At 43.1% G+C, this 16,236-nt stretch overlaps 1 protein-coding gene and 1 non-coding gene across 2 annotated transcripts; one reads left to right on the top strand and one right to left on the bottom strand.

Moving 5' to 3' along the window:
- The first annotated feature begins 4,396 nt into the window (after window positions 1-4,396).
- LOC115331415 lies at window positions 4,397-9,983 on the top strand. Its single transcript, XM_029993542.2, has 4 exons — window positions 4,397-4,456; window positions 7,635-7,699; window positions 7,934-8,026; window positions 9,812-9,983. The coding sequence occupies exons 1-4, from the start codon at window positions 4,426-4,428 to the stop codon at window positions 9,929-9,931; spliced, it is 309 nt and encodes a 102-aa protein (XP_029849402.2). The 5' UTR covers window positions 4,397-4,425; the 3' UTR covers window positions 9,932-9,983.
- Trnaa-ugc lies at window positions 6,936-7,008 on the bottom strand. Its single transcript has one exon. It is a non-coding gene; the product is annotated as a tRNA-Ala (tRNA).
- Window positions 9,984-16,236: the final 6,253 nt, after the last annotated feature.

Raw genomic sequence — 16,236 nt, 5'->3', positions numbered from 1 at the left:
TGGTGGCCAGCAGGCAGGAACTTCTTGATTTCATTCCGGACCACGTCCCGGATGGTGTCGCGGATGTCAGGGATGCTGCAGCTGGACGGCGAGAGGGCAGGGAAGTCGGGAAGTCTCTGGTAGTGTGAGGCCCTTGCGTGAAGGGCACGTTCGGTGTTGTTGGCTTCAGTGATGAAACCTTGGACAATGGTAGGCGGGCTTCGCACTAGGCCCCCTAAAATGATTTCTCTCACGCCCCACATTAGGACCCGCAACTTTTTCTCTTCGGGAGCGTTTGGGTCGGCGCGGTTCATGAGGCGGAGAACGTCTTCGACGAAGCTTGGACGCTCTCGTTTGGCCCTTGGTGTCTTGCTTGGAGAAGTTCTTCGGCACGCTGCCGTCGCTGCTGGTTGGCAAAGGTGCGTCGCAGCTCGGCCTGGAACTCTTCCCACGACGAAATCGACGCTTCGGGGTTCTCGAACCAGAGCGAAGTAGACATTCTGAAGGCACTGCTCTGGTGTCCATTGGTTATGGCGGGCCACTCGTTCGTAATGCTGTAGCCAAACCTCCACATCCTCATAGGCCTCACCATAGAATGGCGTCGGATCGCGTGGGGCGACAGGCATGAAGACGACGGATGAAGCGTTCGAGGTCTGCGGCGACTGGTTGTTCATCTTCGTCCTGTCTGACTGCTCGGTCCTGGGTTGTAAGAGTCCAAATTCCGGGTGTAGGCCTTGAATGCGGCGACTCAATCGGGTCTTGGTAGTCTTCGTCGGGTCGTCGGGAGTTTGCTGTCGGACTTGCACTCCGGGTCCTCAGAGGGGTACGCTGCAGGGGCATACGGTTACCCCGCACCTCCACCAAAATGTCACGAATAAACAGGCGGCGAAACAAAGAATAACTGGGGAAACTGAAACGTTTAGTGGGGGTGAACTTGCGCCCAAAAATTAAAAGAAAACAAAAGATAACCGCAGATCGTCGCGGGCGTCGAGGTCGGCGAAAGAGCAGAGTCGAACGCTGGGGCGAAACTGACTCCGGCTTGCCACGCGGAGCCGCTTTTGTACACGCGTGGGCTTCTGGAGCATTCGGCGTAGAAGGTTCGGCGCGTAGAACATTCTAGCCTCGAATCAGCAAGGCGGTTCTCGAATTCACCAGAACATCACATTACAGTGTCAAAAAAATGTGTAGCCGCTGCCAGGAATCGAACCCTGGCCCTTCGCTTGGGAGGAGAGCGCGATAGCCGTTAGGCCACGGCTGCGCTGCCTACTTGGCGCGCGGCAATATACACCAATCCAGATTCCCCGGAGAATTTGGCGGGAGCATCACCGTCACATGACCTAAGCACCCTTAGCGTCCCCGCTAAATTTAGCGAGAAAATTAACGTAGCGTAATCATTACCACACGTAACACATACATCAATACTGTTGCCCCCTAAATTTAGCCGGAAAAGTTACGTCATGAGACCTATGCACAAATTGAGATTCCCCGCCATAATTAGCGGAGAAACTAACGTCACGTAGCTTCCCTACATCTGACAAATGCATCAATAAAATTTGCCTCCCAAATCTAGAAGGAAATGTGACGTTACGTGACCCGTATAGGAATTGAAATTCCACTCTAAATCAAGCGGGGAATTTACGCCACGTTACCTATGCACCCAGTTTCTCTGCTAAATGGAGCGGAAACATTATTAAAAATGAAGGGTATTTTCTCTCTATAGGACCCCTTGTATAAAGGTCGCTGTAAACGTTTTTAATCTCCTTGTTTGGGCAATATTACAATTCGAACAGATGTTCATCAGCACAAAAATCAAGAATACGTGATTGAGTTAATGAATGTCTTCAAGCTGTAACCAACACAAAAAAACAAAATCATATAAAAATAACAATTTGACACTTAAGCTTGCTGGAGGTGATGAAGCAATAGTTTGAAGACAGTCACCGATGCGGACCTGAACATTCCCGATGTTCATCCGCTCTATTGTTGAATCGATTTCAGTGACGAGATTTATAAGCTTATGTGAGGTCTACATTTGAGGGTGTCATGCGAATACTTGTAGTTCTCGGGTTCGGCCCGCACAGCTTATTATAATAAAATGTGGATAATTTAATCAAGAGAATTACTCAAGAAAGCGCCTCGTTCAAGTGATAGTTTGTCGACTGATTGAAACAGATACGAATGGAGAGAAAAAAAGAACTGTACAGCGAAGAGCACCGTAAATTTCCCCAAATTCTTGCATATTTTCAGTGAGCAATAAATGCACATATGTATGTTTCTAGAGCCGCTCTGCACGCTAAGTAAATCATGATATTCTGCGCTATTCGACTTCGCAAGAAATTGACTTGAATTTAATATGCTTTCAACTTTGGTGCAAAAGTAGTGTGAAAGCTTATCAAATATAAAGCGATTAGCGCCGCGCACTGCCTTCCTGTTCATTGCTCGCAGTCTAGAATGACTGCGGCCTTTATATACAGTCCAATATGACCATAAAGTGAGTTGAGATGGTTTCTTCAAATATAAGATATCTCCTTACCATGAATGACTCACCGCTTCGCCTTCATAAAAATGTTTCGAATAATTTACGAAGGGTATTTGAAATACAGTATTATATTAAACACTAGAATGCTTGAGCGTAATCAATTTATCCTTGCCCAAAGTAACACACATATAGTATGCACGAAAGTTATTACTTTAGTATCGCATAGCAAGCGCAAAGACACCGTTTTATTTTTTTTAAAATTGCTAGGTTTTTAATTTCTAGAAGAGACACTTTTTATTTTCCCACAATTGCATTTTCTAGATTGAAGAATTTTTTTAAACTTAGAATATGGACTTTGCTCTTTTACAAAAATACGAGCATGGCTGTTGGGCTGGAACAGATAATTTTATCTGCAGAACCTTGCCGAATACTGAAGAGTATCGGGAGTAGAAAAACAGCACAGTCGCAATCGCATGCTAGGCCTAACGCGCTTTTATGGACATCTGATACGATATTCATCATCTTTCAATTTTTAATTCAGTCGAGTACTGTTTCCTTCAGCTGATACACCTAAGCACTCCAAAGTACGTAAACACAAAATCATATGTGTAAGCCACTTAATTATGTATATTCATTGCTGATTATCAATACTAATATCATACAATATTCACAATTGCTCAAGATGTAAGTGGTCTTTATAAGTAATATTATCTGAATTATTCAAGAAAGATTAAGTGCCTGATCAGTTCATTTAATAGCTCTTAGGAGGGGGCTGTCGACTGTTGACAGCTGTTCTTCTCGCACTTCGAATCTAGAATGAACCATCACCAAATACTCATGCCGCCTTAAATACCGTCATCGGTTAGGGAAACAGACCAACACCTTAGACCTAACATCATCGGATCAAAATAAGAATATACTAACGCAGTGGTTCTCAACCATTGCTGTTCTGCGGACCCCTTGTGGATCCTTTTTCTTCCTCCCGTCACGAACCGGGAGGACCCGGTTCGTGACGGGAGGAAGGGGTTAATTTTGATAATGATTTAATATTTGGATATAACTAAGGGCTAGTGTGAAGTACACTTCTCTCATTGACACTCACACGAGAGATCTTGCCCGAAAATTGGAATGTTTCTTCTCAATCTGAGAAGAGGCAACTTTTACTACCGGGCTTGACTGATGAGGCAGGGCCTCGCGGACCCCTACATTGCCTTCGCCGACCCCAAAGGGTCCGCGGAACCCCATTTGAGAACCACTGCACTAACGGAAGCACTGAATCAACAACTGGCGCTAAGGAAACTTTTGGATATAAGGAAACCAGTCACGTGAGCTGGCGAGAATGAACACCATTTTCAAAACGAACATTTAATATACGAACAGGCATATAAATATTTAGCTTAAAAAGCGCCATGTCTCGGTCCTGAAACAACTAAAATATGTTTGTATAAATAAGACACTGTGCAGCGGGTCATATTACAATTTTATCATGACACGGAAACCTTTAAAAATACTACACATATATTTTGAATCGACGACCTTCGAATATTCGTCTTCGGTGAGGACAAATTATGATAATACAGCCGCAGATCACATTTTATTAGCTACAGTACGGCGACCTTTTTTCATCATTCGCTGGTTAGGTTAAAATAGAAACGAAACGTAAAAGGCCGGAGCATTTCTTCCAAAAAGCGTAGACACCTGTAGTGACAGTGCATATAACATGTAGATGAGTCATCGTGCAAATGTCCCTTCAGCTTCTTTACACTCATATATCAAGCTCAAAATGTCTAGAACAAAGGAATTACTACGTAATCCAGCACGAGAGAACAGTGCAAATGCTAAAACGGTCTGAGGTTCGGACGAAAAATGCAGAACAAATTAAAAACCCACCGGAATTTTCGCGAGTATATAATGGTCCCTTTTGGGGCATAAGCACTCACATACTCGTTGAGAGCACTACACAAGCTATGGGGTTGACTGAGATCACGCTGGTGTTGGGTGAGTTTTTTTAATTATTTAGACAATTATCTCAGCCCTCTACTTTGTTAGAGTATCTGATGGCCTCGACTCTCAGGCATTATTTTTGTGGATATAACGCTCAACTTATTGTATGCATTTATTTATTTATTTATTTAAGTTCAAAGCGCAGAGGGCGTTGCTCAAGGTGTGAAAAGTAGATAATAAATACGCGAAATTGTCAAAGTACAACAAAGGAACAGCGAATGTAGGTTAAAAGAGAAAAAGAAAGGTGGGCAGGCGTTTCATTTAGCGCTGGTTTTTGGTATGGATGAATGAAAAAGCGTGATAAGGATAAGGGCACTGAGGAATATCTACTTTTTGTCGGTGATTTGTACGAGAGGGCGACTATGACGGCTTAAAAAAAAAGCTGCTTTCATTGACTGACTATAATGGTCAATTCTGTGAGATAGAGCTAGTTGTGTCACACTTCTATTTAGGAAAATGTGACGGAGATTTAAGTAGGTTTTGATTAATGACACAGTTAATAAGCATGCACTTACAGATTTTCAAACACGCACTGCGACGTTCTACCGCTTATAATTCATTAGTAAGAAATTAGCTGCCTGGACCACATACTGATGACCTGTATTTAAGGTTAAAATAAAGGAGAATTTTAAAGAGTTGAGGATTTAAAGATGAAAACGCCATAACGAAGTTACGCCGTAAATATCGAGGCATCTGATTGGAGCTTTTAATTATAAAATTTATGTGTGTTTCGCACGAGGTGTGCAGTTAAATTTATTGCTAGGTATTTACATGATGGAACCTCCTCTAGTAAAACATCTGCAATATTCTTCAACCGATAGCTCTGAGTAGTCGGTGTCAAATTCGCATTGTTTAACACTTATAATTAAGCGGCATTTTTCATGATCTACACCAAGTGAAAGTTTTGTTTAGAGGAGATTGAAGTAAGAAGGTATCAGCACTAGAGGACATAATACGAAAAATGACACGATGGGTGGCAAGCAGCTTTATGAATGAAGTGATAGATTCAGGTAGATCATCCATGTCAATGAGAAATAACAGGGGGCCAACAACAGAGCATAGCGGGAGATCAGGCTCAACCGGAGAAATTGGGGACTCGAAGTCGTTAGCTGTTACGAATTGGGTTGTATTATATAGGAAATGCTGAATGCTCCCGATTATGTCGCAGTCGATGATTACTATGCTTTATGTAGATAGCTTTTAATAAAAAAGAATGAACGCTAAGAAACTACGCAGTCGATGTATTACCACTGTCTATAGCAGAAAACGTTTACTGTGCAAATTTTTGCCTCGCACGAGTAACTTTTACGGAAACCTTGCTGACATGATGTAAATGATGAATTGCAATCACGAAAATTAACGAAGGTATAATAAATAGTATGCTCGAATATTTTGCAAGAAAAACTGAATAATGAAATTGGTCTGTAATTAAATGAACAGTGCTTATTACCTGCTTTACCCGACACTTTCAACCGATATCAATCTCTGAGCTAGAATGGAGGACACCAGGCGCAGATTTTCAACCTATGCACGCGTAAATTGATTGTTTTTATTAAAGATTAGACTTTTATTTATTTTATTGATAAGAATATCAAAAATTTTATATCGTGCATTTTAGACAAAAGCTCTCGCAAGTTTACGTCAACTTGATATATCAAACTCCAAACATAGCCTCAGCACTGCACACGATTGCGGTAAATAAAAGTATAGGAGTTTTAAGACCAAACCACGACGGAGAGCTTATGCCTTCAAAACGTTTTAACGATATAGGGGCTTCAATACGCATTTCTACTAACCTTTCAAAACAATTGAGATATTAATTTTTTGTTCAGACCAACATGAGAAAAAATAATTTCGCAGTAGACTTTGAAAATATATTTCGTGAAACTCCATCAAATGTAGCAGCCTACGCCTAGGGTCCTGCATACTCGCTACAAGAATGGTTGATTTTATGTCGAGTCTCCTGGGTAAAAAAGACATGCAGAAAACTTTGCTTAGTGAACTTATGCATTGTGCTTTTGACAAGTGTAGATAATTTTTCAGTGCAGTTACGCATGACAAAAAAAAAACGTGTTCAAAAATTGTGTTCTTGTCATCTTTTTTATTATAATTGAATGTCTAACCATAAATTAAATTTCTGGAATCGCGTTCCTGATCAAAACTATATTTGAGATATAAACGTAATTATAATAGGCGTGAGCATAGTTGCTGAGAACTTGAATCAGCTTCGCAGTAACGGAGGCCTTAATATTAGACTGTAAGTTTATTTCTAAAGAACCGAACTATTGTTTTGGTGTCTTGGAGCCCCTCAATAAACTAACACTTCGTAATTATAATGCAATTAAATCCAAAGGTGCGAGCGAGCTGGACAAGAATGATGAAAACAATCCCTGGAGAAGGGGAACAAAGGGGACAGAGGACAGACACAAATTTCCAAACACAGCTAGGTGACTGGTGCGCGACCGAAAAAATCCGCCTGGTCCGGGTATCGAACCCGGGACCTCTCCATTGCAAGTGGAGCGCTCTACCAACTGAGCTAACCAGGGGTTAGACGTCAGTAGAGCAAACGGGTTTTATCAGCTGCCACCAGTCGAACACCAACAAGGGTGAAGCTTGCAATTTAAGGTTATAATTATAATGCAATTAAATGCGAAGGTGCAAGCGAGCTGGACGAGAGTGATGAAAATAATCCCTGGAGAAGGGGAACAAAGGGGACAGAGGACAGACACAAATCTCCAAACACAGCTAGGTGACTGGTGTGCGACCGAAAACATTACAATTATAACCTTAAATTGCAAGCTTCACCCTTGTTGGTGTTCGACTGGTGGCAGCTGATAAAACCCGTTTGCTCTACTGACGTCTAACCCCTGGTTAGCTCAGTTGGTAGAGCGCTCCACTTGTAATGGAGAGGTCCCGGATTCGATACCCGGACCAGGCGGATTTTTTTCGGTCGCGCACCAGTCACCTAGCTGTGTTTGGAGATTTGTGTCTGTCCTCTGTCCCCCTTTGTTCCCCTTCTCCAGGGATTATTTTCATCACTTCGTAATTCTTTTTGCTTGCTTAGTGTTACATTACTAGTTGCGATACATACGCTGAAGACAAGTATGTGTTAGATAAAAGCTTTGAGCGTGGCCTTACTTGAATTGAATTTTGTGTGCTTCATTGTCTGCAGTGTCTCTGGCCTTCGTCGCAACCGCTGCGGCCCACGATTGCCAAAACGGAACGAGACCCGCCTCGGTAACAATTTTTTCCGTACATATTTCAGAACATTTCGTGTGCTGAAGTATAAACAAAATCAACGCGTCCATGTAGGCCGCTTTCTGTCAAAATGTTTTTGAGGTACTTGATGAATTTAAATGTGTCCCCAAACTATTATTTAATTTCGTAAATCATGCACGCGTTGCACCCTGTGTAAACAAGATCTTGGGAATATTACTTTAAATTCATTCCTTCGGTTTATTATGTTTATAGGAAGAAAAGAGAGAAGGCTGCGACTATTACTGCTGGAACGCTGAGACCAAATCATGGGACAAATTTTTCTTCGGGAACGGAGAACGATGCTTTGTGAGTAGCAAATGTGATCTTGTTACCAGACATACGGGCTCCCGCGCATTCTGGTCATATGTCTTACATGTATGCTTTTCCCGTAGTGTAATTCCTTTCAGTAGCCTCTCTGCAATATGAAACACCAAGAGGTGTACACGCGGTTTTATTTCTTTAGTTCCTATGCTGCCATGTTTATGCCAAAGGTTCTCAGTTTTTGTGTTATGATTCCCTTAGAAGAATACAGCTCAAGATGGTATGGTACTACATTTATATGAAATTAATTCCTACTCTAAACAGCTATGTTCCATGACCTCGGATATGGGCGGTGACTCTGCAAAATCACAAAACACAATTAAATTGTATTTGCTCTAAACTTTGCCTTCTTCCCCTGAACCCAAACAAACTTATTGTACCTTGCCCTGTCCTGAAATTGAAGTTGGTAAAGACGCAGAAAATATATTGTCACTTAATACTGTGACGTAGCGTGTAACTGACATCCGTTAATATGATCTAACATGGTCCAGTAACGTCATATGACGCTGCAGAATCATGAGGCGTCACGTGACCTTTTTCATAGTACTCTCAGAAGGTAAATGTTCCCCCTAAATATAGGGAGGAATATCTTCACATGACGGTACATTGTTAAATGAAGGAGCTTCTCAATCTATTTCTGCGCGTCATGATTCTTTACTATACCGTTCACAGGAGTTTCGAAAGAAAACTGTTTGCGGCTAATGAAGGTGATGTCTCCGAATAAAACGTGAAGAATATGAGTTGACCGCTTCGTTTGAGCGCTGTGCATATGCCACATAACAGAAATTAGTTCAATAAATGTGAGCCAGAGTAGTTGGAATACAGTCATGATTTCCCAGAGCTGAGCTGGTTGGTTATTCACGCTTGTGAGATTTGAGTAAATGTGTATATTCCTTGTCTCTTTCTATAGTTTGTATTTCTTCCTTCGTTTAGCTGAGAAATCTCACAAGGGGGAATAGAAATCTTTTTATTACGAGGCCAGATTTTCTTTTGGGTTCTTTAACACGCAATCTTTTTTTTTTTTTCAATCGCCACAGCACAACGTTACAAAGTTATATTTTATTATATTTTAATTAATTTCAGTATGAAGTATTTCAAATATAAGTTTATGATAAACTTTGCGCGGAAAATACAACTTCACGTGATGTCGCGTACATCAGATCCCGTGGAGATTTTTTCCGCTCTAAGTTTAGAGTAGAATTTGTTACGTTAAATGTAGTAGGTACATTTACGGCTATATTCAGCGGTAGATTTAATAAATTATATGATATCATACTTTAAACTGTTCCGTTACCTCAAATTACACTCTAAAAAAAGGGTATCACCTTACACCCCTTTGTCATATATAATACACCTGAAAACTTCAGTACGCTGTAGAGCGCCCTATAGGCCAACAGACGGCCCCAAGTTGTGCGAGGGGATTGATAACGGTGGGATATAAATTTTTAAGTAGCTAAAGAACTATGAAAGACCACACAAACAAAACACCGAGTTTTTGCAGGAGGGCCAAGAAAACCCCGATTATTTTTTTTTTTTTTTTTTGTATTCAGTAACACGCACATCAGCTATTTTAATAAGTTGCACCACTCGGCTATCAAGCTCCTCGTAATATATTGGGTGGTGTATCCGACTGTAGAGAGTTGTATGTCGAATTGAAATTTTTAGGTGTATATATGGGACAAAGGGTGTAATAATACACCCTTTTCTTAGAGTGTACATCTCAGGAACATTTGAAATTTCAATACCCTTTTTTCTCTCTCTCATTTGCAGTACAACAATGGTGATGAGGGATTATGTCAAAACGGAGAATGCCATTTGACAACAGATTCAGGTGTGCCCAATGACACTGATGCAAAAAAAGAAGAAACCGAAGAAGAGTTAGAAGCCTAAGGGCAAGTCCTGAAACTAAACCAGGCTTAATAAAGCTAAAGCACTGACTGTTTGTCCTGTGTACACACTAATATTTTAACAACCATTTTCGTGTTAAAAGGGTGTTTTTCCAGCTCACACTCTTCCTCCACCATTTTTACATATTTCTGAACATTCAAGGGTGTACAGAAAGGCATACACCTTTTACACCCTGCGAGTACTGAAATCGTGTTAAAGTGCAACTCCGCTCAATTCCGAAAGATTTAGGCTCTCATGAGATTTCATTTCACAAAGAATTACTAAACAGATTTACGTCTCGGATTTGCGAAATGTGGAATATTATTTGTGTATTCTTAACTGACCCCGTAAGTGATGACGTCACAACTTGGCGTCTGGGTCCAAACAAACCGTTGCTAGGGACGTTGCTATGGACTAATGCATGGAGACTCCAGACGAGGCTAGATTTTCGATTATAAGTAACTAATTTTTTTAAGCAACCTAACTTCTTGATATTTAATTATGAAGATGTTCTTGTCATCTCAGCGTCGTATTGCAACGATGAAAGCCATTTTTGAAGTGTTCCACTCCGCTTTGCTTTGGTAGCAGACGACATGATAGATTTTCTGGCCTGTGTTGCAGCGGGCGTCTTCATTGAATTGCGTCGGTAAACGAGCAACACAAGAAAGTGAATCGCCAAGGCCCCAGAGGCCTCCGCAATGTGGGTTTTTGCTCTGTGGAGAACCCAGCTTAGTTCAGAGGGGCGAAAATTCCGTAAAATCAAACCACGTCATGGAGATCAGTTACGACGACGACCTGAAGTGCATTACCGGCGTAGTGCCGGCAAGAATGGGAAACAAATCGCACGCCGTCGAGATAAGTCGCTTGTTATTATTAATATTGAGGTTGAGGAAGGTCATGGCGCAACTACGTGAGAAAATGCCGCTGTCGACGCGTATCGGCGCAGTCGGCGCATTAATGTTAGTGCGCGTTTATCCGACATTAATACAAGTTTTAAAGGCGCAGTCTTCTACCATTTTTTATATATATAATATAAACGTAATATACAACGCACTATTAAGGTTGAAAGTACCAAATTTATATTTTTGACTATCCCCGTAACCGCGGTACTGCGCTCAGTCCCGCAGCTCCCCCACTTTTCGAATGAAGTGGCTCAGAATTTCCAACGCGACATATTCTTCCCTCACACGGGCTCGGGTTCAGGTAAATTTACGTTGCGTGTGAGCTGCTGACTTTCTGCAAAGGTACGGTGAGACATTTCAGAAGGAAAAGGAACCGAAAAAAGATCCATTCATCGCCGCAGGGAGGGAGCGCCCACGAGCAAGAGACGGGTCGACAATGTTAAGCCTCTCGTCCCACACTGCTGCTGCTGCTCTCGCGCGTGTGTGTGTGTGTGTGGTTCTTTTGATCCTCCTACCCGTCGTCTTTTTGTCGTCATCGCAGACTCGAGTAGTTTTTTCTTTGTGTTCACTTGATACTACGGCATTTACGTGGATCCCCGAAACAAGTCCTGCTACGGTTTGAGCGACGTATCTGGCAACTAATCAACGATGACACTGGCCGATGACCTCTTTCTCAACGGAAAGACTTCTAGAAGTTTGTGTTCAAATTTTTTCGTGATGAATCGTTTGGGACAGATGGATACGATCGAAAGGTGAGGAACAACTTATTTACGGGCTTTCTTGGTCATTTAAGACGCAAGTAAAGCGCTAGAGTCAATTTCTTTTTTAAATCTCGTGATAGAATGGAATTTTGTTCTTCGTCGTGATCCGTTTGCTATTGCGTCGACATTTGTAAATATGTGTGGTGATATTCTAGTTTTTACTGCAAGGTAATTATCAAGTTTGTGTGATTATTGAAAGTGCGTTGTTTGTGCTTACGTGTTTATTTATACTATAGTTATGTAGTTGCCTTTATCGCGTTTATACTAGAATCTCAACTGTATTAAGGTAATTGTATTATTGTATACAAAATTGGTTATATCTTGTTCGTAGGCAGCTCGAGCCCATAGGGAGAAGTAGATTAGTTGACTGTAAATAATAAGTTTAGTACCCCTGCCACACGGAAAAGTTCATATATTGTGATTAAATAATACGGGATTTAATCAGCTCGCTCTTTTGAGTGATTATAAGAGTGTCGCAAGCTGATTTGTCGGCCCCATATCGTCATTCGATCGAAATTGCATTAATTTTAATTCAGTGCCTGCACGCGATAACATCGCTTACATGGTCGTGACACTTGTCGAGCCGTGACCGCGTTGGCTACGTACACCTGATTTTCAACTGGTCTGAATTGCTGTGTCCAATCACTGCGTATCTCACCATCTTGTCAAAATATTTATGTAAAAAGCATGCATTCCTACAGCAATACGTGCGTGACTCAATATTTTCTACTTAAAACAATCACATGTTTTCTATAGACGTCTTATACGCGTATCTCGTGCCATTTCGCATCGATTATTTAGCATTGTAATGTTTTGCCCGTGTAATAAAGTGTTTCTTTGGGCCGTTGGAATGTGCAGCTTTCATTTCAGCCATTAAGACACGCGTATGTGACGAAAAGCGCGTTAGGACGGTCGATCTACGCGCGTTGCCTTCGCTTCGCCGCGCGCCCCCGATGGCCTTCCTTTGCGACGTCACGACAAGAGCGCTACGGCCTTATTTCTAGGAGGTGTTGGATAAGCGCGCAGGGCAGCGCAAACTGGTGCATCCGCGTTACGGTGATCACGTGGACGCCATTGAGCCAACACCGGGAGGAGAAACGCATGACATCATCCTTCCTTTTCTCCATGAGAAGTAAAAACAAACAAAGCGTGAGGATGCCCAAGCAGCACATAAACGTGAAGAAAACGTCGAAAGAACGTCGAAGACGTCTGTAACGTGACGTCGTAAGACGTCGAAGGTCCGGACGTTACCTTCCTTCGATGTCGATGAAACCTTTAAATGTCCGCGAGGAAAGGTGCACAGAAGGTCGAGGGGACGTTCCAAATGACGTTTGTTGCACGTCACTTGCACGTCTCAGTAGGCCGTTGCGTCCTCCCTCGACGTTTATGGTACGTGTGTTTACGACATCCGGACTACCAACGACGTTGACAGAACGTCGAGAAACCTTTCCAAATTACGTTCCCTAGCCGTCGTGGGAATACGTTGTGTCCTCCCCCCCCCCCCCCCCCCACACACACACACAAAAAAAGTATTTTTTTAGTATCATTGCGAAGGCAAGTTGCTATCATGCAAGTACGAAGGAAGTAACTAAAGCACAGGTTTGGTACGAACTGTTTATTTAAGCATTTTCCGACACGAGATACAATACGGAGCGCCTCCAAAACACGTCCCTGGATGTGCCAGCCTCAACGATATAAAAGAACAAATTCACGTAAATAAACGAACAAGGGACAATGTCACGCAGCGCGGAATTTTCCACCGCTTACCTCGTTCTGCTTCTGATTAATGCGCTGACGCGGGTGTTTTAGCCGCCCCATTGCGCGTAGCTGGTACTCTCGCTGCGTGCACGGGAATGGTTTCAGAAGGGGGATCCCGTCCGCTGATCGTTCTTGATTGGGATCGTCGGAGGCGTCTGAAGGGTCTTGATCGGAGACTGGACTTGACGCGCCGTTATGTGCACTGCCACTTGTCTTCTGGGAGGCGTCATTAATATCCTCACAGGCACCTTGATCCGAGCAGAAGTACGATTCAACGTGTGAAGCGTTGTGGCCTTGAAAAAGGTCCTCGAGCCGTGACTGAATATGACGGCGTTTTTGGCGATCACCGACTTCTTCATAGGGGCGACTTGAACGACTCATCCAATCGCAGCACTTATACTGTATGCATACTCGAAAAAAAAAATCACGGCGACATAGCAGCCTGCCTCGTAGACCCGTAGACGTAACGGCCGGTGCTAGTGACTGGCTTTCGGAAAAAGCTGGACCGGGTCCCAGAGCTGTTCTCTCTGAGCCAATTCGAAGAACAGAACATTCAGTGAAATATTTTGACAACGACTGAAAACATACGTCCACCCGGAACTTAGACTTGTCAATTGTTCGTCCGTCGTTATCTTCCCCCACTTTTCGCTCTCGCCCTCTTCTTGCCGAGTTTCCCGACGCATCTGGCATCTTCTCTGCCTACCTTTCCCCCTCTCTCTCGCGCGCCGTGCCGGCTGTTTTTTTTTTTTTCTTGTGTGTTTTTTTTTTGGCACGTAAGTGCGGACTGGGCTTGAACGCTTTTTGGACCGTCATCTGGGCCATTCAGGGGTTGGCATCATGAATGTCAATTTCCACAAACCGTTGACAGTATCTACCGGATTGCGTCATTGCCGGGCTTTTTTTTTTTTTTTTAGTCAATTCCAAAAATGCGCAAGTGTGTAGTGAAGTTGTGCTCTGGTATAGTGTGTGCTGGCATGCGATTTTCGTTTGGGTACGTCACCAGTGGCAACGAAAGCCAGATCTGTATTGACAGTCACGTGACAAGACTTTGCGCCCCGATCTACCGAAAGCGCTAAGGCGCTGGAAGTTGGTGTTATGAATGAACTGTGATGTTGATGCGAATTTTTTGGTTGTGCGCAGGTGAGCATGGGTTACAAAATACGAAGAGAAATTGACGATCCTTAAAACGATTTCGGGTGGTCGCGGAGCAGTATGGATGCTCCTAGCAAAGGATGCAGGCCTGAAATCACATGGAGAGGGGATAGTGTAGCGGCGCCCCTGAGGCGCGTGCCAGGGCCCAGGACCCATGGAAAACGACAACGCGCGTGGAAAATGCAAGAATGATACAATTCGATCCGTTCTAGACGCCATAGGCTTCGCAAATTAAACCCGTAACAATATTTTAAACAAACCAAAATTATAACAAGCAAATCTAAAAGGAATGATATTCCCAACATGCTTTCATATTATTTTTTTCTTCCGTTTACATTGAGTTTTGTAAATGCCCTCTTTAGCGTCATCGATGTGCAATTAATAGCATATTGAAATACGCAAATTAATGTATAAATAAATAAACTTCTCAACCTCTCAAAAACTAAGTTTTGTCTGCGGCTCTTCAGCACTGTCACCTTGACCACAGTAATTCTGCGGCTGGAGATTGAGCTAAAAAATCTAAAAACATCGAACAAAACGTGAGTGGTCGACGTTGCCAGCACGTCTTGTATGACGTTTACGACATTTAGGTGTGAACGCGACGTCGCTGAAACGTCACTGACGGGGCAATAATGTAACGTCACCCTGGACTTTATTTTAACTTTGAAGACACGTGAGTGTTCGACGTTGCTAAAACGTTTTGTCTTGACGTCGTGGCGACGTTAAAGTTGAAACGTGACGTCGCCAGCACGTCACGGACAGGACAATAGTGGGACGTCTATTATGAACTTCAGTTCAACGTCAAAGAAACGTGAGCGTTGGACGTTGTGAGAACGTCGTGCATCGACGTCGTGGGAACGTTGACGACGTTTGAGTTGAAATACAACGTCGTCACAACGTCACTGATTGGACTCTAATGGAACGTTATATAAGGACGTCACCTCAACGTCGAAAAAACGTGATCGAAGTCATACGGGACGTCACGGACGTCCGGGACTTTTTCTCGACGTCTCCACGACGTCTTGTGCTGCCTGGGTGGTGTAGCCATGCCTCTGACGTAGTGGCTCAACGTTGGCCGCTCCAACCCCGTCGCATTGCCTGCGCTGACGATTGCGCCTCACGTCGCACGCTAGAGTTGGCAGATTTTGGCGACTTGGCTCATTTGAAAGTTTGCTGGCCAGTTTATTAAATGTAGGGGCGGAATTAGATCGCAACATTTGTCATGGGGTCTTCCTATATGATACCTAAGAGGGCTGCATAGTTTTATAAATATCAAAAATAAAGCGGAGTTGCCCTTAAAGAGGAGTTTGCAGTGGTACAATTTGGGAGTCGTCAAAATCGGAAACCACAAAATTGCGAATATATGCTCCGACAGTAGAAGTCAAGAGGCAGTCTGCTATATTTGGCAAATTTCGTGCAGTTCGATGTAAGCACAATTGGCAGACAACCTCCAAGCCAAGCCGACGCTCAAGTTCTTTTCAAGCCAGTTGAAAGGGTGTGTTGTGTTCAAGCCTTTGGTTGTTTACGTGCAAGCGACCACAGAAATAGCATCGGTTACTCACGCACTTCTGCTCAAAATGGTGAGACCACATTGGCTCTATATTGATATCTTCCATCTCATCCTGGGATGTACTAAAGCGAAGGCTATAGAGGGGCAAACTGTACGGGCTTACAGCTTTGCTACATACGCAAGCTGGACGAGGGTTCGTTCAGTGCGAGCATCTAGCCATGCTTT

Source organism: Ixodes scapularis, unplaced genomic scaffold, assembly GCF_016920785.2.
Source record: "Ixodes scapularis isolate PalLabHiFi unplaced genomic scaffold, ASM1692078v2 PGA_scaffold1__304_contigs__length_218370807, whole genome shotgun sequence".
Taxonomy (NCBI): Eukaryota; Metazoa; Arthropoda; class Arachnida; order Ixodida; family Ixodidae; genus Ixodes; species Ixodes scapularis.
This window is presented reverse-complemented; position numbering and strand designations above follow the sequence as displayed.

Coding starts and splice junctions, on each gene's coding strand:
- LOC115331415 (XM_029993542.2), top strand. CDS start 4,426: ATGGGGTTGACTGAGATCACGCTGGTGTTGG. Junction 4,457..7,634: donor TGAGATCACGCTGGTGTTGG/GTGAGTTTTTTT, acceptor CATTGTCTGCAG/TGTCTCTGGCCTTCGTCGCA. Junction 8,027..9,811: donor GGAACGGAGAACGATGCTTT/GTGAGTAGCAAA, acceptor TCTCATTTGCAG/TACAACAATGGTGATGAGGG.